We start from the raw sequence: 22,260 nt of genomic DNA, 5'->3' as shown, positions 1-22,260 counted from the left end.
ACAAACCGTATCGTACATTGACATCTAGTGGTCGAGCTTCGTATCGCAGTCTAAATTCAAAATATTGGAGAGACGAGTTTAGCCAAGTAACGGTTCTTCTCGGTTTCTTTTGATTGTTATCAGAAATAATCTACAGGTACTCTATTGCAGTGGTTCCCAACCTGGGGAGCTGACATGCTTTGAGGTTAAATAAAGCTGCATAAATGTTCCACTAATCATTTTAAATAAAAATATTTTTGTATGTTTTAAAAAAATCATGTGCTTACAATGCCAAGATAATGCAGTCAAAATTAGTTATATTTTGTATAAAATAATTATTTCAATTTTTCCAGCTCCATCGGCAGACATTCACACGGGGATTCGCGGTAGCCGGAAGCACTGTCATTGGCTGTTCTCGCTATGAGACTCACATGTCCTCTGTCAGGCGTCAACGTTCGTGTTAACATAAAAATCAAAAGGAAAAATAGCAGAGAAACGTAAATGCTGTGATTCTTCGTCATAAAATAAAGGAAAAAGTTTAGACGCTATGACAAAACCTACGTAAATTTAGGTTTTATTGAAGGACAAGACAAGTCTCGGTCAGAATGTGTGTTCTGTGGTGAAAAATTGGTAAACGACAGCATGAAACCAAGCAAAATGAAAAGACACCTTGTAAAAATAAGCAGTAATTGACAGTAGCCTACATCTCTTTATGCAAGTACAGCAATGTTAATGTTTAACAGTTATTTCATAACATTCAGTATACTCTGTATGTTTATACAATAACCTGAAAATAGACTGAAATAAACTGAAAATTTATTTGAGTATTCAAGTAAAAATGTCATTAAAATCTTTTATATTACTCATATTTAACCATTTAATTAAATTTATTATTCAATTATTTAATTTAATTTATTTATATTTACTATGTGTTTGAGTAGCAATTATGTGTGTATACACACACACACACACATATGAGGGTTGGGGGGCTCCGATTGTCATATATGTACGTGGGGGGGCCCCCAAGGAAAAAAGGTTGGGAACCACTGCTCTATTGTTTGTGAATGTGTACCGAAGTTAAGTTGGGGTCCCAAAAGTACTCATGCGCAGTAACATTTGTTTATGTTGTTAAGATGAAACCGTCTATAAGGATAATGTAGGTGTGTTCCACTTGCACTTCAAAAGAATGAATAACAGAATATTTAGGTCTAAGTAGTGGTTGACAAAATCTTATTTCACCATTTTATTTTACTATCAGGTACAGTGGGTGTATTTAACAGTCCAGTAGATTTTTAACAACGCAACTGAAAAATGTAAAGATGAAACACTGCTCCTTCACTGTACAAATTAAATAAACACATTGATTTAAAATGAAAATACAAAACTTATTTAGTCAAGAGCAGTTCATGATTTTGTATTTTTTTGGCAAATCAATTTATAACCTTTATATAATGATTTTCTTTACAGATTTTTCGTTGATATTCAGTTAAAATAAATCTACCATAAAAATAATAGACCCTTGATTTCTTCGTAAGCCGGCAAACTTACAAAATCAGCAGGGGATCAAATTTCCCAATTTAATTATTTCCCCCTGTAAGAATCAGTAGACAGGTACCTGCAGGTAGTGAAAAGGATGACTGAGAGCAGCTTGAATAGATGTGCGGGGGGCAGCATTGAGTCGCTGCCGCAGCACCCCAGAGGAGCTGTAGTAACATACTTCACTAAGAGGTTGAAGCTCTGCTGGAGTCAGGAACTCTCTGATGAAAGACACGAATAGCAATACAGTGAAAATATTAAAAGATATGTTAGTAACACCTTACAATAAGGTGCTATTTGTTAACAATTAGTTAATGCATTACAATGCAATAACAATGAATAATACTTCTACAGCATTTATTAATATTAATTAATGTTAATTTCAAAATTTACCACTACATTATTAAAATCAAATGTTGTGTCTGTTAACATGTGTTAATGCAGCATGAACTAACATGAATAACTGTATTGACAGGAACTAACATTAAAAAGGATTAATAAATGCTGAAAAACTAAATTGTTCATTGTTAGCCAATGTTAGCTAATGCACTTTCTAATGTTAACTAATAGCACCTTATTGTAAAGCGTTACCGATATTTTTATGAGATTATAGTAATAGTCTTGCCCACTAACCTCACAAGTTCATCAATATATTGTAGCACCTGGTTTCGAAGTATTTCGAATGGGCTCATTTTTCTTGTTTTTCTGGACTCTTTTTCCAGCAGAGCCTGTAAGAGAGAATGCATGTCTACTGTTTTAAAACAATTTAATACATTCAACTATTTTTATGCATATGATATTTAATTATTAAAAGCTGTGACCACACAAGATCAGTGCTACATAAACCACGTAACATAAAATTGCACACAGCTGTTCACATAACTAAACTACAAAATAAATTGAAAAAATCTGGTATGACAAGTGACATTGACCACGTTTACATGGACAACAATAATCCGATATTAACACGATTAAGACAATACTCTGATTAAGAATGGACCATGTAAACAGAGCTTTTTGATTAGCTTAATCTGTCTAAACTCATAATCGTAGTAAACACGAATGGAATTAAGACGGATGGAGTACTCCTATTTTAGTCGCATTATCGAAGTGCGGTATAGACATGTACACACCTTAATCGCACTATTACCAGCGCGTAGGAACTTTCGCGGCACTTTGCGTCAGGTTACACACACGCAGGGCAGTGGACAGCAGTTTCATTTTACGGGAAACAACATGGCTTCAAGCAAGAAAGCACATTTTTGGTCCGAACGGGAAACAAGATGCCAACAATTCTAGAAAATAAATGAAACACCAAAAACTGTATGTGGTACCACGGCGAAGACGAACTGTTTGTTGATACATGAAATTATGGAGGGAACGTCGAACGGCATCGCTTAGGGACGTAATGACGTATGCCATTAATCGAACTATGTAGTGTAACATGTAAAACGGGAACATGAAAGGTATATTCTTAATGTAAACACCTTAATCGTAATATTAGCTTACTCAGAATAAGGCAAATAATTTGATTACTGACTTCCATGTAAACGTGGTCACTATTAATTAGATCTGCTTTGAGTCAATTGAGTAAAGTTGTTTTATTTGTAAGCAATAAGGTAAGAGGCTGTGCAACGTGAAGCCGAGTGCCTGCAACCCCATCAGCCTTTACACAAAATAGCACTTACCTTGAGCACCCTACTGCTTTTATAAAACAGTTGACACAATAGAAATATGTATATGTATCGATTCAATTTTCACCAAGTAAAATCACTAAAAGCCTTCTGCTGGAAAATAATTCTGAATAGCAACAGATTGTTTACATTGCTAAGGGGTGGGGGGTTCGCACACTGTAGATCTGCAGCCCCAACTCTGATAAAACAAACCTGAACAAACTAATCAACGTCTTCAGGAATAGATGCGTTCAACTTAATGTGGCACTGTGCAAATCTATTGACGTATCACATTAAAGTACAGCAAGAGTGATTCATGTGCAGACTGCTCTTGCAGTGTTTTAATGTAATACGCAAAGCAATCTGCGCAGATCCACATTTAAGTTGAACGCGTCTATTTGTGAAGACTTTAAGGGGGCCATTTCATGAAAATCTGACTTTTCCATGTTTAAGTGCTATAATCGGGTCTCTGGTGCATCTGTAAACTCAGAAAATGTGAAAAATGACAACCCAGTAACTTTGTTTATGTGACCCTATCTCTGCAAGCCTGTGAGAAAACGAGCCATTCAGATTTCGCTCCCTTTCTGACGTAGGTAGTCATTCTTATTATAATATTACCGCCCCTTTTTCTGAACATGTCCACCCATGGCGCTGCCACCATTTTTGTTTTTGCAAGCGACGTACGTGAATTAGTTCTGACACCATGGCAAAAGTAAGCAAAGCATGCTAAGTGTTCTGTTGTTGGCTGCACAGAGCAGCACAGAACACTGTTCCCAGCCTGACAGGAGAGCAATGGATTTATTTCCTTTTCAATGGAAATCCACCAGACTGAACGAGGCAACGCTGCAGAAAAAGACATTGTTAGAACTGGTATTTTTTAAGTAAGACCTCAGGGACCTGTGGCAACTTAAAAGTAGATAAAATTTCACTGACACGATTGTCCGTTCACTCATAGAAAGCAATGTGTATGACTTGTAGACATGCGACGGGATTGTCCTGTGTAACGTTACTTTCACTTAGAGAATACGCGATGCGTTTGTCTTGAGTACCTTCACTTATAGAAAGCAGTCTGCATGGTTTGTAAACACGCGACGGGTTTGTTGGTAATGTGTTGTATCGCATATTGATAACGTGACGCGTTTGTTAGGAGTCCATTCGCTTATAAATAGGGTTGGGAATCGAAAATCAATTCCAATTTGGAATCGGAATCGAAAGGCTAGGAATCGGATCGGAATCGAAAGGAATAGGAATCGGATACTTGTGATTAAAATTTGAATTCCTCTTATCAATTCCTGTGTGCATATTTTCAGAAAAGTACATGCGTTGCATGATCTGCTGATATCTCAATAAAAGCCCTTATGAAAATTATCTATATTTCTTACTATAGTAAGCATAGTTTAGCTATAGAATTTGCATTAAAGCACAGGAATCACAAATTAACCATAGTTGCATTATAGTAACTGCAGTTTAACCATGATGTAGTTCAACTATGATAATACAAATTGTAATAAATCAGAAAAGGTGTGTTTCTATGTGTAAATATACACAAAACGGTGCTCATAAATATATAAATATATTTTGCAAACAAGTCAATAAGTAGGCTAAATGACCATACAGGTTGATATCTAAATGTTTTACTTCAACTGTGGAATCGAAACTGGGAATCGATAAGAATCGAAATCGATAAGCAGAATCGGAATCGATAAAATTGAAACGATTCCCAACCCTACTTATAAACATACCTGTCAACACTCCTGTTAGAATCTCCCGGTTTTCACACCCATCTCCCGCCACCCTCCCTTGTTGTTATTTCACTCGTGAAACCCCGGGACCCGATCGCGGGTCTCACTCCCAAAAGCGGTCGTGACCGGACCAACGGGGACCGGAGCGCCTTCGCGAATGGCCCCAGGGAAACAGGTGTGCTTATAGAAAACAATGTGTTTGTTGTTAGTGTAGTTTCTCATTCGCTTTATGTGACCCTTCTTTCTTGGGTACTGTAAGGCTACTTTTCACTCATAGAAAGCAGTGTGTATGGTTTGTAAATACGTGATCGGTTTGTTAGTCTTTTGCTCATAGAAAACAATGTGTTTGGTGTTTAAAGACGAGACACTGCGTTTCTCATTCGCTTTAGACCCTCTTTCTTGTTTTGTATATACCAGGGTTCTTCAAATCCGTTCAGGGTTGGAGCTGAACTCCTGGACCGATTTAAAGAGCCCTGCAATATACAACATGGACAGCACAATAAATACAATACCCTATGCAACTCAATACAATACAATACAATACAATACAATTAAACACAAGTGTACAAAAATTTTACATTTTGTAAATGAGACCGAAAATGACATGCAAATTGGACATTATGCATTAAATGTTGCATAGTGGGGAAATAATTTGTCTCTAGGTCGTTTTTGTGTTTTCAGTAGTGTAACTGCTCTGTAGCAAACTTTGAGTTTGTTTGTGCGGGCATGCTGTATCCTGTATCGTTTACCAGACGGTATGAGGGTGAACATGTTATGACATGGTACATATTTGGCTAAGCATGAACATTACATTTATAACGGTGGTAAGATAGAGTGGAGAACACATTTGCTTCGTTCCCTCCATGTGTTCTAAATTTGTCATTGCAATTCCAGGCTGCTTAAGAAAGTGGGGATCAGAGGACAGGCCCAACGGACTGTAGTCAAAGAACTTGCCACTGTTGCTGAGAGAAGCAGCCACTGGCTGTGGTTGAAACGGAAGGACGCAATATGGGCTGCCAAGTAACCACGTAATAAAATGGTGTTGTGTTGTATTGTTATACCATACGGGACCCCCAGGGGCACTGAGCTTGCATTAACGGAGCCAGTGGGGCTATAACAGCCTTAGCCAACGGGTTGGCGCATATGGTTGTGTTGATTTTGGTAATGTGTTGTAATGGTATGCTATACGGGACCGGGGGCACTGAGTGTGCATTAACGGTGTGGGTAGTCGCCTAATGGTTAGAGAGTCGGACTCGTGACCAGAAGGTTGCCGGTTCGATTCTCAGGGCCGGTAGGTAACGACTGAGGTGCCTTTGAGCTGCAGTGATAGCTGCCCACTGCTTCTGGTGTATATGTGTTCACGACTTTCAGTGCGTGAGTTCACTACTCACTGGATGGGTTAAATGCAGAGGTCACCATAGCTGACAAATAGGTCACGCTCAGAGGACAGGTCCAGTGGAGGACAATCAAGAACTGGCCAGTGGTGCAGAAAGAAGAAGCCAATGGCTGTGGTTTAGGCAGATGGACACAGCATGGGCTGCCAGATGACCTTGTAACAATGCGACATACACCCAGGTCTGATCAACCTGTGGTGGGCCTCCCTTGGCTGAGGGTGTCTTGTGATAAAGGGCCGAAACACCCAATGAGGCTGAGGTGCACAACTGACGATGTGTCGCATTGATGGGAACCATACAAAGTGCATTATCAGCAGCACCTCACCAAAACGCATCCTTCACCCAGGATAATGGATGTGATGAAAGTGGGACACACAACTCATGAGATGTCTCTCTGATAATGGCAAGGAAAGGTAAGTATGCTATGTATTTCTATAATAATTTATCCCCCAAACACAGAGGATGCCTACCCGACGAACCCAGTGAAACCTCAGACCTCCTTTCCTCTATTCATATTCTTGACTGCTTCCCCCTGTCATGCATAAGAAGCGGTGTACAAAAAATGATTTCTGTGTCTTCAGAGGTATATAAAGACCTTACATAATGAAGCGTTATGTTTTCATTACTTTAGAATGAGCTATTTCTATTTACTAATACTGCGATTTGTCAGCTGCTGTAATGCTTCGAAAGGGAGGGGGTGAAGTGAGCCTTTGATGCAATTCGCAACATCAGCGCTAGATGTCGCTAGATTTTACTGACTGGTCCTTTAATTTAAATATTTACTTGTTTTTAAAAGCTTTTAAGATGCTTTAATTTGTATTGTAGTGCCTGAGACCGGCACAAGATCTCGCGAGATCCGATGTGTCTCGCGAGAACACAATATCCTCATGCAATTGGCATGATGGGGTGTTGGGCTTGAAATTGCGAGCATTTTAATCGCATATGCTCCCTAAATTTAACTCTGTGACATCAAAATATATTTGAGAGCATTTGTGTGAGTGCACATTTTAATGTGGTGTGACCTGTTTTCATTACTGTACAGAACACGCAAATAACTGCACGAACTGTGAGCAACAGAGACCGGCCCGGCCATTCGACAATGTGATTTTCCATCCCGCAGCGCTACTTTTTTATGTAAACGAGCGCTAGACGGAAGGGTTTCAATGGGGTTGGCGATGGTGTGTTTGATGGCATCGGCCCTCCACCAATTCTGTCGACGGGGGGGTGGTGTTGTATGTAACGTGTGCATTGTGTTCTGCGGCCGTTCTGGACTTTAACAGAATGTCCAGAATGTAAGACCGCCCCTGGCAGCACTTTGGGAGCGCGCAGCGCGTGGCTGATCAGCAGCTGAGCTGACTGTACCACAAGTACAGTATAGCAATTGCAAGTTCACATTACGTTATTTTAAATATATTCACAGGCAGTCCTTAAAAACAGATCATCTGTCTCTTACTTATGTGCAATGTAAGCATAAAGCATGATGTGTTTATGTAGTTTTAACGGTTTCGCCAAGTCCGAAGGCTATGAGGATTCAGTCAGTGGAGGAAGTAGGATTGACATTGTGATATGGCCACCTCTGCTAACACGAGCAGTCGAGCATTATGCAAACGCATATAGAGAAAACAGCCACAGCTCTTTACTAAAAGCTGCACCTGTTCAGAAAAAAAAGCATTTTTTTGTGCAATTACTGCCTGTTTGTGACAAAACATTTTGCAGTATTTACATATCGTTTATTACTGCATAATATAATTCATTAAAATAAAAGCTTAATTTGTTTCATAAAGTACAAGTTGATTTTATAATGACTACATTTTTTGCATTTTGTGTTTTAAAGGACCCATTGGATGAAAGTCAAATTTTTTCTGTGTTTAAGTGCTATAATCGGGTCCCCGGTGCATATAGCAATCCAGAAAACGTGAAAAACAAGATCCCAGTAACTTTGTTTTGGTAAGACTTTCTCTGCAAGCATGTGAGAAATCGAGCCTTTCAGATTTTGCTCCAGGTGTGACATAGATAGATGCAGGCTCTTATTGTAATATTACCGCCCCTTAATCTTAATTCCACCCACGGCGCTGCCGCCATTGTTGTTTTCACAAGCGACAGCGGTGTACGTGACGCCATGGCTAAAGTTCGTGGACAACATGCAATGTAGTCGCTGCACAGAGTCCTAACCTCGGAAGAGACAGGAGTGGATTTATTTTATTTTTAGTGGAAATCCCTCAGAAACCATAAGTAAAAACCTGCTTGTTTGCGCGAATCACTTCAAACCGGAGTGCTTTATCAACCTGGGACAGTACAAGCAGGATTAGCTTCAAAGTTGTTCCTCAAGAGGGATCGAGACCGACTGAACGAGACAAAACTGCCAATGTAAGTAATATTTATCAACAGTCTGAATTGATGTACATGTACCGTATATATACAGTTGTGCTCAAAAGTTTACACACCCCTTGCAGAATCTGGAAAAAGCTGAAACTTTTGGAAAAATAAGAGGATTTTAGAAAATTAAGGTTTATTTTTAATTTAGTCCTGCCGTGAGCAAGTTATTTCACTAAAGAAATGTTAACATATAGTTAACACTAAAGAATAATAACAGAATTTCTAAAAATAGCCCAAGGCAAAAGTTTACACGCCCCTGATTCTTAATACTGTATGATGTTACCTAAACAATCAATGACAGTTTTTATGTTTAGTCATAGTTGTTTAAGGGTTATTTAGAAGTTCTGTTATTATTCTTTAGTGTGAACTTTGTTAACATTTCTTTAGTGAAATAACTTGCTCAGGGACTAAATAAAACATAAACCTTAATTTTCAAATATTCTCTTATTTTTCCAAAAGTTTCAGCTTTTTCTAGATTCTGCAAGGGGTGTGTAAACTTTTGAGCACAACTGTAAGAGGATAACGTTAGCATATGATAACGAAGGGAGCCAAGTCAGTCACGGTCTAAATAGAACATTCAAAGCCAGTGTTAAACTTACTGCATATTTGTGTTATTTGGCAAATGGGCACTTGGAGTTTAGCTGTATGTATGTTAATACATTATGTGCGTTAATATGTTCAGCTGCGCGCAGCAAGTTGTTTGTTTTGCTAATGAACAGGGGCGAACACTAAGGTTAGTTTCGTTTTAAACGTCTAAAATAATTCATCTTTAGGCTGACAAATCTGCCACAGCATACTAGTTATGCTCTCATGTTGTGTGTGTAACATTATAACTTGTCAGCGACAAGCGCTAAATCCAAGTAATTCTGCTTAGATCTGCAGGTGCGCATTCCTTTTTTTAGGCAAGAATACACGTACAACGTGAGCGCTGTTTGCTGTGACGGATTTCCGGATCTCCGGACGAATGATTTGAGACGTTTAAAACGAAACTAACCGCAGAGTAGTGTTGTCACGATACTGGAATTTCTAACTTCGATTCAATACCTAAACAAATATCGCTATTCGATACCATTTTCGATACCACGGGGAAAAAACTGCCATAGCAATAAGGCCCTAAATTTTTTTTATTTTATTTAAAGTTAAATTGAACAAGACTAGACAATGAGGTATATTTTTACATTATTTATTAATTGTTAATCTAATGTTGATTTTACTAATACATTCACTGTTTAAAATAAAATATTTGTCATTATTAATGGACCAGACCCTGTTGAAAAAACCAGCATGTTGGTTTGGTATGTTTTGATGCTGGTTTGTGCTGGTTTAAACTGGTCATGTGCTGGTTTAAGATGGTCATGTGCTGGTTTAAGATGGTCATGTGCCAGTTTAAGATGGTCCTTAGCTGGTTTAAGTTGGTCAAACCAGCATCAAAGCATATGCTGTTTTTTTTCATCAGGGGAGCTTACATAGATAGTTGTATTTTAACTAACATTTAAAAGAGATTAATAAATACTTGAACAAATGCATTGCTGCATTCATTATTCGTTAATGTTAGTTAATAGCCTACATTTATATGATAAAAAAATGATTAGGCTTTTATTCACATTTAATCATTGATCAGCGCACATATAGACAGACACGCAAACTATAAATGCAAGAACTGTTGCAGACTCCGCACTGGCCATCTTTCTAACATTAACAACGTTTAACCGGAGCGAATGAGACTAGTGGATGAAATCATTCATTAGCGCATATACATAGAGCACTATGGGAAACACGGAAGTGCAAACGTGCATCACACACGAGAACTGTTGTGGAGACTTTACCCTCACCAGCATTATTTCAAACATCAACTTAACCAGAGCGAATGAGACGAGTGGATGAAATCATTAATGAGCGCACAAAGACAGAAACGCGTGCATTAAACATGAGAAATATTGTGGAGACTGTACTAACATAAACAACGTTTAACCAGGACGAGTGAATGAAATTATTGATCAGTGCACATACATAGAGCGTTATGGTAAACATGGGAAGCGTAACGAGCGTGCACCACGCCAGATGTGTTACTGAGACTCTGCACTGGCCATCTTTTCTAACATGAACACTATTTAACAGCCGCAAACAAGTCAAGTCTGTGAGAGGATGCGGGGCTCTGTTGTCACTCTGTTGTGTGTCAACTCACTGTTGGAAAAGAGAGTGAGAGCGGGAACGCGCAGCTAGTATCTATCGATACGTGGGACATGCGTATTGGAACCGTTTCAGATTTTTCAGTATCGATACGTATTGCAATATCGATATTTTCTACAACACTACCGTAGAGGAGTTCAGGAAACATAATTTAGCTAAACCATTGCCATGGCAGTATTACACGTGTGTTGTGTTGACACGCCGGACGGAAGGGGGGTGGGTGTGCACGAGCATCAAATGGGTGTGCACGAGCCCTAATGTACGAGCATCAAACACTGATTAACATAACTTCTACGGAATTTTGCTGTAACAAAGACATGAGAGATCTGGGTTCTGGTGAAACGGCATTGGAGGGGAAGAAAGCGGGGTGGTATAGCCGTTAGGCTAAATCGTATCTGGTGTCTTAACTGGTCGGTCAGTCTTCCATGGGTGTCTTTGTGCTAAAGATTGACTGTGGCCTCTATCTTTCTCAGCATTGCTTCGAAGTTCCTTCTCAGGGATCATACTTTTGTCTGCAGATTCATCTTTGTAGCCTTTCGGGAGGTTTCCTTAGCTGCGGTATCGTCTTCATCACCCACTGTGTCAGGCAACAAAGCCCTTGTTGAAACTGGTCAGTGACTTTACATTTATTGACATACATGTCGCACATGCTACGGAAAAATCGGTCTGTGCCAAGAATACATTTCCCTGTGTAACACGCGTGCGATACAATTTTGCATAGAGTTAGGCGGAGCTGCTTGTAATGTGAAGTGTGTTTGTCTTTGTGCTTGTTGGTATGTGAAATTAACTGATGGCGCACAGCTATTTATTTTAAAACGTGTTTTCTGGCTGCATTGAGTCCATATATCTAGAGCCCTACGATTTGTTTGATGTGTGATAAAGTGGAAGGAATCGCAAAAGCGGAATCCTCCTATTTAAATATGTCATCTGCCTGTTCTGCGCATGTATGAGTGAATGAGTTGCACAGTTTAACATACAACACGCGTGACCCTTGTGGATTTGTCTGCATATCACTGTATGAGGACATGAACATACATTATCTCACAGAAGTGAGTACACCCCTTACATTTTTGTAAATATTTTATTATATCTTTTCATGTGACAACACTGAAGAAATGACACTTTGCTACAATGTAAAGTAGTGAGTGCACAGCTTGTATAACAGTGTAAATTTGCTGTCCCCTCAAAATAACCCAACACACAGCCATTAATGTCTAAACCGCTGGCAACAAAAGGGAGTACACACCTAAGTGAAAATGTCCAAATTGGGCTCAAAGTGTCAATATTTTGTGTGGCCATCATTATTTTCCAGCACTGCTTTAACCCTCTTGGGCATGGAGTTCACTAGAGCTTCACAGGTTGCCACTGGAGTCCTCTTCCACTCCTCCATGACGACATTACGGAGCTGGTGGATGTTAGAGACCTTGTGCTCCTCCACCTTTCTTTTGAGGATGCCCCACAGATGCTCAATAGGGTTTAGGTCTGGAGACATGCTTGGCCAGTCCATCACATTAGTTATCATGTTGGAATACTGCCCTGCGGCCCAGTCTCCGAAGGGAGGGGATCATGCTCTGCTTCAGTATTTCACAGTACATGTTGGCATTCATGGTTCCCTCAATGAACTGTAGCTCCCCAGTGCCGGCAGCACTCATGCAGCCCGAGACAATGACACTACCACCACCATACTTGACTGTAGGCAAGACACACTTGTCTTTGTACTCCTCACCTGGTTGCCACCACACACGCTTGACACCATCTGAACCAAATAAGTTTATCTTTGTCTCATCAGACCACAGGACATGATTCCAGTAATCCATGTCCTTAGTCTGCTTGTCTTCAGCAAACTGTTTGCTGGCTTTCCTGTGCATCATCTTCAGAAGAGGCTTCATTCTGGGACGACAGCCATGCAGACCAATTTGATGCAGTGTGCGGCGTATGGTCTGAGCACTGACAGGCTGACCCCCATCCCTTCAACCTCTGGCAGCACTCACGTCTATTTCCCAAAGATAACCTCTGGATATGACGCTGAGCACGTGCACTCAACTTCTTTGGTCGACCATGTCGAGGCCTGTTCTGAGTGGAACCTGTCCTGTTAAACCGCTGTATGGTCTTGGCCACCGCGCTGCAGCTCAGTTTCAGGGTCTTGGAAATCTTCTTATTGCCTAGGCCATCTTTATGTAGCGCAACAATTCTTTTTTTCAGATTCTCAGAGAGTTCTTTGCCATGATGTGCAATGTTGAACTTCCAGTGACCATTAAGAGAGAGTGAGAGCGATAACACCAAATTTAACACACCTGCTTCCCATTCACACCTGAGACCTTGTAACACTAACAAATCACATGACACCGGGGAGGGAAAATGGCTAATTGGGCCCAATTTGGACATTTTCACTTAGGGGTGTACTCATTTACACTGTTATACAAGCTGTACACTCACTACTTTACGTTGTAGCAAGGTTTCATTTCTTCACTCACTTCTGTGAGATACTGTATGAGCTTAATCTACAGAGCTGCTCTAAAAGTTTATTTTACGAACATGTCACTATTTGAGAAGCTGCCGTCAAACACACACTGAAGCGTCAACCCGCCAAAATAAAAGTCCGGTAAATTTGAACCAGATGAAAAATTATTTACTTAGTTTTACGTAGTAAATTGATAACCAGTTGTTAAGACTATAGACCATTTCATCGGACACGCGCGCACCTGACCCCCAGTTAACTTCCGTTTTGTGTTTGGATAGTGTCTAATAATATAACTATTTATATTTTGTTCATATTCATTTGTATTATTTTACTGTATAATAATTGTATTAAACAAACAATTTGTTGAATTTTGTTGTATATTCATTTTATTAAATAAACAATGTTGAATGGGTCCTGTAATTGGTCGCATTTAAACAAACCGTATGGTACATTGACATCTAGCGGTTGAGCTTGGTATCGGAGTCTAAATTCAAAATATTGGAGAGACAAGTTTAGCCAAGTAACGGTTCTTCTCGGTTTCTTTTATTGTTATCAGAAATAATCTTCAGGCACTCTATTGTTTGTGAATGTGTACCGGAAGTTAAATTGGGGTCACAAAAGTGTGCATGCGCAGTAACATTTGTTTATGTTGGTAAGATGAAACCTCCTATAGTATACTTTAACCCTTTAGGCGCCAGGGTTTTTTGGAAAACATGCTGGAATTTGACATCAAGATTTCAAAAGCTTGTGGCTTGAAAGGGCTTAAAGATAGAGACATTCTGTACATTAGAAAATTGTTGGGCATGACGGAAAGTTTATGTGGGGTGTAAATATACTCATCTAATTAGCATATTATGACGTCATCAGGGGCAGCCTTGAATTTCATAATATTCAGGAAATAGTAGATATTGAATTGATGTTTGAACTTATTTGCATGTTTTTTTAAATCTTTTTATCATCATTCCAAATGATCAGAAAAGAGGAAACCAACAATAAAACATTTTACATTATTACTATATTACTTACACCCACCTCACTGGGGCGCTGGATCCAAAGAGCTAGTGCTACTTCCAGCCCTATTTCTCCTACCCCTGCTGCCTCTACCTCTAGCAACAGCTCTCCTATGGACACTACGACCACGTTCACCCCTGCCACCCCCATCCCCGTTGGGCAAAGGGTCAAAATGATCACTTATTTGTGCTTTGTGAACACTCGCGCCTTGCACGGCGGCACCATTGCGCTGCAAAGATGTGCCGGGAGACGCGCGATCATTAGACGACCGATCGTCATTTCCAAAAAGCAAATATTCCCCTTCATAGTCAGAATCGGCGAATAACATTTGCAACACATCCTCACAATTAGCCATTTGGCGATTTTCTCTCACAATTTACTCAGACGCTATGAACTGAACTGCTTCTGCATCAATGACACGAGCAAGCTCACTTGCTCTGCTATTTCCTCAAACACTTTGAATAGGAACATGACTTCATTTTGGTCTAGAATCGAAGTACTACATGTCTGCCATCTAGTGGTAGGGAATACAAATTAGATATTACGCCATATTAGGATCTACAGCCTATTTTTTAAGTATGACATCTTGTCGCAATTTTGCGACTTTGGCGCTTAGAGGGTTAACATTTATTAAAGTAAGGTTCAAAAACACTACAGTAAAGTACCTAGAAATCCTACTGCAGTTTACTGTAGTAAACACTATAGTACACTTTAATATTTACTAAAGTAAGTTTCAAAAACACTATAGTACATAGTATTTACTACAGTAAACTGCCTACCATATTTCGCCGAACACCGAGGTGCTGTAATATTAGTCCCGTGTTTATCGGCATCTCTGTGATTTGGTTTGGTTTTATATCCTTTTTCAAGGTTTTATCCACCATTCGCGAATAATGGAGGCTGTGTAAAAGTGCCGTTTTGGCCGGGAGTCTCCAGTTTTGTTATTTCTCTCGTGAAACTCCGTACAGAGGGAGATCCCGGAATGCGATCGCGGGTCTCATTTGCTGACAGGTATGGTCATATCATTATACACAACTAAATACAGGGTTCTTACACCTTTTCCAACATCAAAATCCAGCACTTTAAAAGCACTTTTAATGTGTGTTTTTATACTTTCCCAGTCACTTACAACTGCGTTAATTACATGCTGACATACATATATTGTATGTTCCTTTGTAGATAATCCATAGTTATACTGTATGCCAATTATATGTAATTATACTATATACTAACTATACTAAATTTATTCCATAAAAGACTTGAGCAAATTGTCATTTAACTCACAAAGCAGACATCCTATACAGTACTGTGGGCACTTATTTGTAATTGATATGATTTGACCACATAAAATAACACAAAAGAAACATGGAAAGAACATGGGTGCGAATTATAGGTTGCCGCCGCACCACAAATAGAGAATCGATCAAGTTTTTCTTTAAATTTAAAACAATTTTTGCTCATTAAAATGCAATTAATATAATACTGTTCCTATGTAATTTGTTTTGAAAATTAGTCACCAAATGTGGGAACAGTAGGTTGTAAGCTTTCAAATGATATATTTAGTTTGTCAATATTACTTTAGGATAAGACTAAGGTACTGTTTTAACAGTATGGAAAATGCCCCACCTGTAAATTTGTGACAGTTCAGAAGAAAAAAAATGAACTGTTATCATATGTATTTCAATCTTAAAGATATTTGTTTAACATTACGTTATAAAAGTTCCCTTGATTGTATTTTGTTCAAACTTTTGTGTAGTGTTAAAAAACTAAAACAGGAATGTATTTCTCTGTTTCAATACACAGCCACTAGATGGCGCATCTACGCCATTTATACCACACAGCACCCAACCCCCACCCCGTCACAAAAACATTTTGCACTTTACGCGGGTGATCCCAACGAGCTAAAAAAAATTAAAAAATCTTTATTTATACGAAAAAAACCTAATCCCTGATATCGTTAACATCGTATTAGCACTTTGTTGTTTGATGAAAGAAAGAATTCGCGACACTGCAGAATTCAGTCGGTGAGCACACACACACAACTTGACGTAGTTTTTAAGTAAGATTGGCCTAATCGAAAATTTCGAAATAATCGAAAAACTTACCTTTCATGTGGCTTGAAAGTAGGGCTGCACGATATTTTATTGCGGTACCACTAAATCCTATTGCAATCGAGCTGGCTGCGATATGCAATGTGTCAATATTTTTTTAATGCGTAGCTTGTCCGTGAAGCACGGCTCTGGGATCAGTAGGAAATGCTGCTGATCTAAAAGCAGTGCGAGTTTGAGTCGCTTATAATGTGCATTTGAAAAAGCAACACCCGTCAAACATGATCATTATATACTTTATTATCATAAAAATACCTGATGAGGCTTGAGTAACAGTGATAAAAAGATGTCCATAGGCATAGATTCTAGAAGGTGTCATGGTCTTCTTCTACAGTGCGTATTTGGAGTTTCCGCACGAGAGCGCCCTCTGGCTTTCGGATGCAGCAGCATTTTCCCTTACTTCACACAAAAGCTGTGCATAAATCACGTGACATTTATCGTCGGTTTATCGTGACAGCCCTACTTGAAAGTGCAGCTGGCCCCATGGTGAAGAGCTGCACGTCCTTTTTGCATACTTTGCAGGTGGCCACTCGAGGATTTGGTCCACGTTTTAGCCATAATTTGTAATTTTCGTCCTCCAGCCAACGAGCATTGAAACGGCAAACGCCCGGCATATTTTCATCTCCTACTCTGCTCCACCAGAGGGCGCACATCCAAAAGACTGGCAGATAACATTATAGCCACACGCCGATTTTTTTCGTATTTTCGTTATGTGCAAAATGTATATTTTATTTCAAAAGAAAAATTCTCCGTAAAATTGCGAATTATTATGAAAGCAACGAAATTAAAGTTTTAGGCAGTTTTAAGCACTTGATCCCAAATCCAATCACTTTTCTAACCTTAAAATGACTATATTCAAATTCAATCATTTTACAGGATTTAAAGCACACGTACGAACCCTGTAAATACAAACTATACGCAAAGCCTTGCCATCATATCCGGGAAATAAGTCTGTACATCTGAGTAAAATAACAGGCTTCACTTATCCCGTGTGAATGCGCCACATGAAATACTGATGTGGGGAGGTAATTTCTAAATCACACGAGGTCCCCAGATAATACTAATCCCGTGTGAATAGGGCTTTAGTGTAAGAAGATAAACACTTTACCTTCTGAAGGTAATGAAGATCTGTTCTTCTTTGAATATCCTTTCCTGAAAAGGTGATGACATCATCCCCAGGAAGATCTTCGGTGGGGAGATCTGGAAAGTAAAGCAATGTATTGGCAGGGATAGGCATCGTCAATCAATCAATCAAACAATCAATCCTGTTCTTCATTGTCATTGTTATGTATAACACAGAGACAACAACAGAGCAACCTACAGTGTAAAAGTCCAAAAGTGCTTATGGTGCAATCCATTGTACCCTACACAATTTGGCTAGGATAAAGGCTATGGGCTAGTCTAGTGGTTCTGGCTGTAATGGCACGGTATCAGCAGGTGGAACAGGTGATGTGCTGGGTGTGACTGATCTCACATGATGTTATGCACTCTCCGCAGACAGCGGGTGGTGTAGATGGTGCTAATCTCCAGGAGGTTAATCCCGATGATTTTCCCTGCTGTCTTTACCACCCTCTGACATATTAAAAAAGTCAGAATTATTAGTATAAATTCAGAGCTATGTTTGCTAAATGCCATTCACAGACTATGTAATGGCAAGTATACCTCCATGTGTCCACCCCACCATAGTCCACCACATACTACAATAATGGACAAATGTTTTTACTTTGTCATATGCTATTTTTGAAAATAAATGTTACATTGATTGTTCCTTTTTTGTTCCTTTAAAAAGTAAACGCTGATTGATCAGAACTATAACCCACAGTCATTAACATTTAATGACTGTTTAAAAAAAAAAAAAAAAACACTAACCCTCTCGCTTTCTCTCAACAGGTAGTGGTCTAGCTTTTGGTAAAACTAGTAACTTTGTATTGGCACCTATTGCACTATTGCTCCTGTATGACATATCGCTTATTGCTCCTTATACTCTTTGTAAGTCGCTTTGGATAAAAGCGTCTGCTAAATGACTAAATGTAAACATTTATCTTTTACAGGTCAAAAAATCAAAACAAAGTTTTAAAATATCTAAATAAGCTTTCAGAGGCAAAAGGCAATATTCCAAATCTGGTGAATCACAACTATTGGAACATGAGTGCTTAGTATACTTGGTATAAACCTATTCAAAATAAAAGCAATATAACTATTTTTAATCTTGCTCTGCCCTGTGAAAACCCAGCTAGTCATTTTCACAGAATCATTCTACATAATGTCAAGAGTCATTGAAAACATAACCTTGCTATATTTAATATGAGGGCATGTTAAAGACTGAAATTATAGTGAAAATAATGATTGAAATCAAACGTTAATGCTCCTAATCCTAATCTATGAGACTTTCGCTACATAGACAGGGTCACAGTTATAGACTTTAATTTATGACATTAAGCCATAGGCCGTATAAAAGATAGACAACGCATCTCCATTCACTTCCATTGTAGAAAGATGTAGCCAAAATTTCCAAGATAACCATTGACATTGCGTCGATGATGTCATTTGGAGCCAGAATCTGTGCACTACAGAGCATGAGGTGGAGGCACAGTATCAAGGCCCCACACCCAATATTCCCTGATGACTCAATCGTAAATGAAGAAATCATGTTACCAAGCCCCTTTTAATAACATCTAAAAACTAACTAAAACCAACATATGAATAAACATCAGCGTGATAAGAACCTTCAAAAATGACAGAAACCATCTTTGGCAAAAATATATTTGAAGTGCAACTGAATTAAGTTTGGTGTATTTCCCAAACGTTTACATGGAGAGGGCGGGGCTAATGACCAATACTCCAGCCAGCCACCAGGGGGCAAAGACATTGCTTTGGCTTCACTTTCCAGCATGCGCATGGCACACATGCATTAATCTGATTTAAACTTCACTTGATCAGCAATGGCATTTTTTAGGAATATTAGCATTTCTGAATTCTCTGCTGTTAGTCGGTTCCCTCTTTCATCTACAACCAGTGTTGGGTAATTTACTCTGAAAAAGTAATTAATTACTAGTTACTAATTACACATTCGATAATGTAATTAGATTACTGTACAAGTTACTCTCTTCAAAAAGTATTTAATTACTTATTACTAATTACTTTCTATATCCTACATCAACCTTGATGAGTTAAGTGATTCAAGGATAGACATGAAACGGCTCTTTTAATTCATTCAAATAAATAATATAAAACTACATAAAGTATTATTATTAATTACAAATGTGAGAATTATACATTAAAGCACGGATTTTAAAGTTAGACTTTGAATTTTGATGTAAATTTCTCTTCTGCACACACACATATTACACAAAGTATTTCGTTTAATTACATCAGAAGTAACTGTAATTAAATTACAGAAAAAATAAGAGTAATCCCTTACTTTACTTTTTCAAGGGGAAAGTAATTAAATTACAGTAACTAATTACTTAGTAACTAGTTACACCCAACACTGTCTACAACACACACAACAAAAACTGTCAAACTGTCACAGTGTCCAGCAGAGTTTAGCTCCAACCAGAGTCAGTGAAAAACAGAGTTACGACAGTCGCATAGACGTCCGCTGAAAGAATGGAACACTATTGGAGAGACCAATAGTGCCAAACATTGCACTGAAGTCCATTAATTTCGGTGTCTCCCAAACACATTTGCTGTACAGTTGGTGAAATAACGGCATGTTTAAACATTTGTTGGCGGACATATCTTATATTCATGCACTAATATATTTAACAAAACGTATGCAAATATGTGACCCTGGATCACAAAACCAGTCTTAAGTAGCACGGGAACATTTTTAGTAAAAGCCAAAAATACATTGTATGGGTCGATTTTTGTTTTATGCTAAAAACCATTAGGATATTAAGTAAAGATCATGTTCCATGAAGATATTTAGTAAATTTCCTACCTTAAATATATAAAAACGATTTTTGTGAGTCGATGGCCTTCTGCAGTGCATCTGATTAACAACTTTAAAAGCAATTTTCTCAATATTTTTTCCACAGGGGTATCTCCGCATGATATTGTTCAATCCTAACAGCCCATACATCAATAGAAAGTTTAATTATTCATCTTTCAGATTATGTAAAAATCTCAATTTCGAAAAATCTAACCATAAGATTGGTTTTGTTGTCCAGGGTCACATATAGTTGCTGTTGTCTGTCCGGCTATTGAGCCCTCCATGAACCACATGACTACACGGCGGCGAGTTTGAGTGTCCTAACTCAACCACACCTGCGTTGAAGTTTCTTGTAATCCCGAGGATCTTGATTAGCTGGTTCAGGTGTGTTTACTCAAATTCAAACAAATTCTTAATTATCCTTTAAAATCTTTAAAAAAGTAATCAGATAAACATTTTTGCTAATGAAACAAAATCATAGAAATAGTGTGGTACATGCAAAGTATGCAATGACAGTGGCAATGAAGGGCCGTAAAAATTATGTCAATCAAATATAATATGTTATTTTAATAAGAAACATAATTTGTTTGTTTACGTTCACATTTGCAATTTTATCATGAAGAACAAGCATATACGATAAACTTTTCTGATCAGGTAGCACATCTAACAAAATGAGACATTTCAAATACCAAATACTCACTGCCAAAGAAAATCACATGCATACCACAATACAATTACAGCTGTCCATCACTTGCATCAAAATTTGATACATTTTGTTCCCCATTTCGAATGTATTAACACAAACATGTGAAATTTGCTGGCTTTTTTTATTTAGCAGCTGTTTTTAAATTAAGAAACGTGTATTTTTCAAAATTTTATTTAGGGTCTGAATTCAGGATGACTCGCCTGTACATTACTCTTATGGGGCAGGGCTCTAGACTGCTACCAGATGGTCGCATTTTGCGACTATTTTTCCTGCCAGTGTGACCAGTTTTTCTTAAAAAAAGATTGCGCACCGTTGCGACTGCCAAACTGATCAATACATAATTTTTGCGTGTTATAAAATGAATGCGCAGAAATGTTGTATTGCCCAAGCGGTGCATCCAGTCACTATTTCTTCTCCCCTCCTTCAGCCATTCGCTTATCTATCAGGCGCAAAACTATGGGAGGCAAATCCTGCCAAATTTAAATAAATAAATTAAACGATGAAAATGAAAACCAGATTAGCAATTTCATTATACACAACTGCGTGCACAATATGTGCCAAAATGAAAAATAAAATGAAATTATTTTATTTTCATTTTTACACTGACAATGTGTTGTCCCTGTCAAATTGAAAAAGAAAATGCAATTGGTGATTTGACATTTCATTTTCACTAAAATCTCGAGGCAAGACTGCCAATTTGAAAATGAAAAGGCAAATGTGAAAAATAAATTGTAAAAACATTTTTTACAAAGGTTTTATTAATGTTCACGCAATAATACTGACACAATTCAAATTAAAATGTAAACTTTGATTTTTATTTTATTTTATTTTATTTTCTCTTCTCTTTTATTTCATTTTCGTTTTCATTTTCGTTTTCATTTTCTTTTTCTTTTTCTTGTTCACGCTCATGCAAATTACATGTTAATTAGTGGGTGTGGACGAGCGTCTGCATTACTGGGAACGCCCACAAAAACGTCATATCCGTTTATTCGAACGAACGTGTGTAGACCTTGTCAGGCGCTTGGCCTTAGCGCTTTGTAATGATGACGATGACTGTGCCTGGTGCAATACCGAAAATTGTTGTGTGGTGTTCTGCATCTCTGATAAGTTAACAGACGAACAAACTAAAGCATTGGAGAGCCCGTATCTC

General features: G+C 38.3%; 1 protein-coding gene across 4 annotated transcripts in view; it reads right to left on the bottom strand.

Annotated features, from left to right (window-relative positions):
* The window catches only part of orc3 (origin recognition complex, subunit 3), a 90,553-nt gene that overhangs the window by 6,906 nt on the left and 61,387 nt on the right, over positions 1–22,260 (bottom strand). For all 4 annotated transcript variants that reach the window (XM_057343393.1, XM_057343392.1, XM_057343394.1 and 1 more), the window contains 3 exons: positions 17,579–17,670; positions 2,149–2,243; positions 1,595–1,736 (listed from right to left, as the gene is read on the bottom strand). In XM_057343393.1, the coding sequence (XP_057199376.1) occupies positions 1,595–1,736; positions 2,149–2,243; positions 17,579–17,670 (329 nt within the window). The remainder of the gene's footprint in view (positions 1–1,594; positions 1,737–2,148; positions 2,244–17,578; positions 17,671–22,260) is intronic.

Source organism: Triplophysa rosa, linkage group LG10, assembly GCF_024868665.1.
Source record: "Triplophysa rosa linkage group LG10, Trosa_1v2, whole genome shotgun sequence".
NCBI classification, from domain to species: domain Eukaryota; kingdom Metazoa; phylum Chordata; class Actinopteri; order Cypriniformes; family Nemacheilidae; genus Triplophysa; species Triplophysa rosa.
This window is presented reverse-complemented; position numbering and strand designations above follow the sequence as displayed.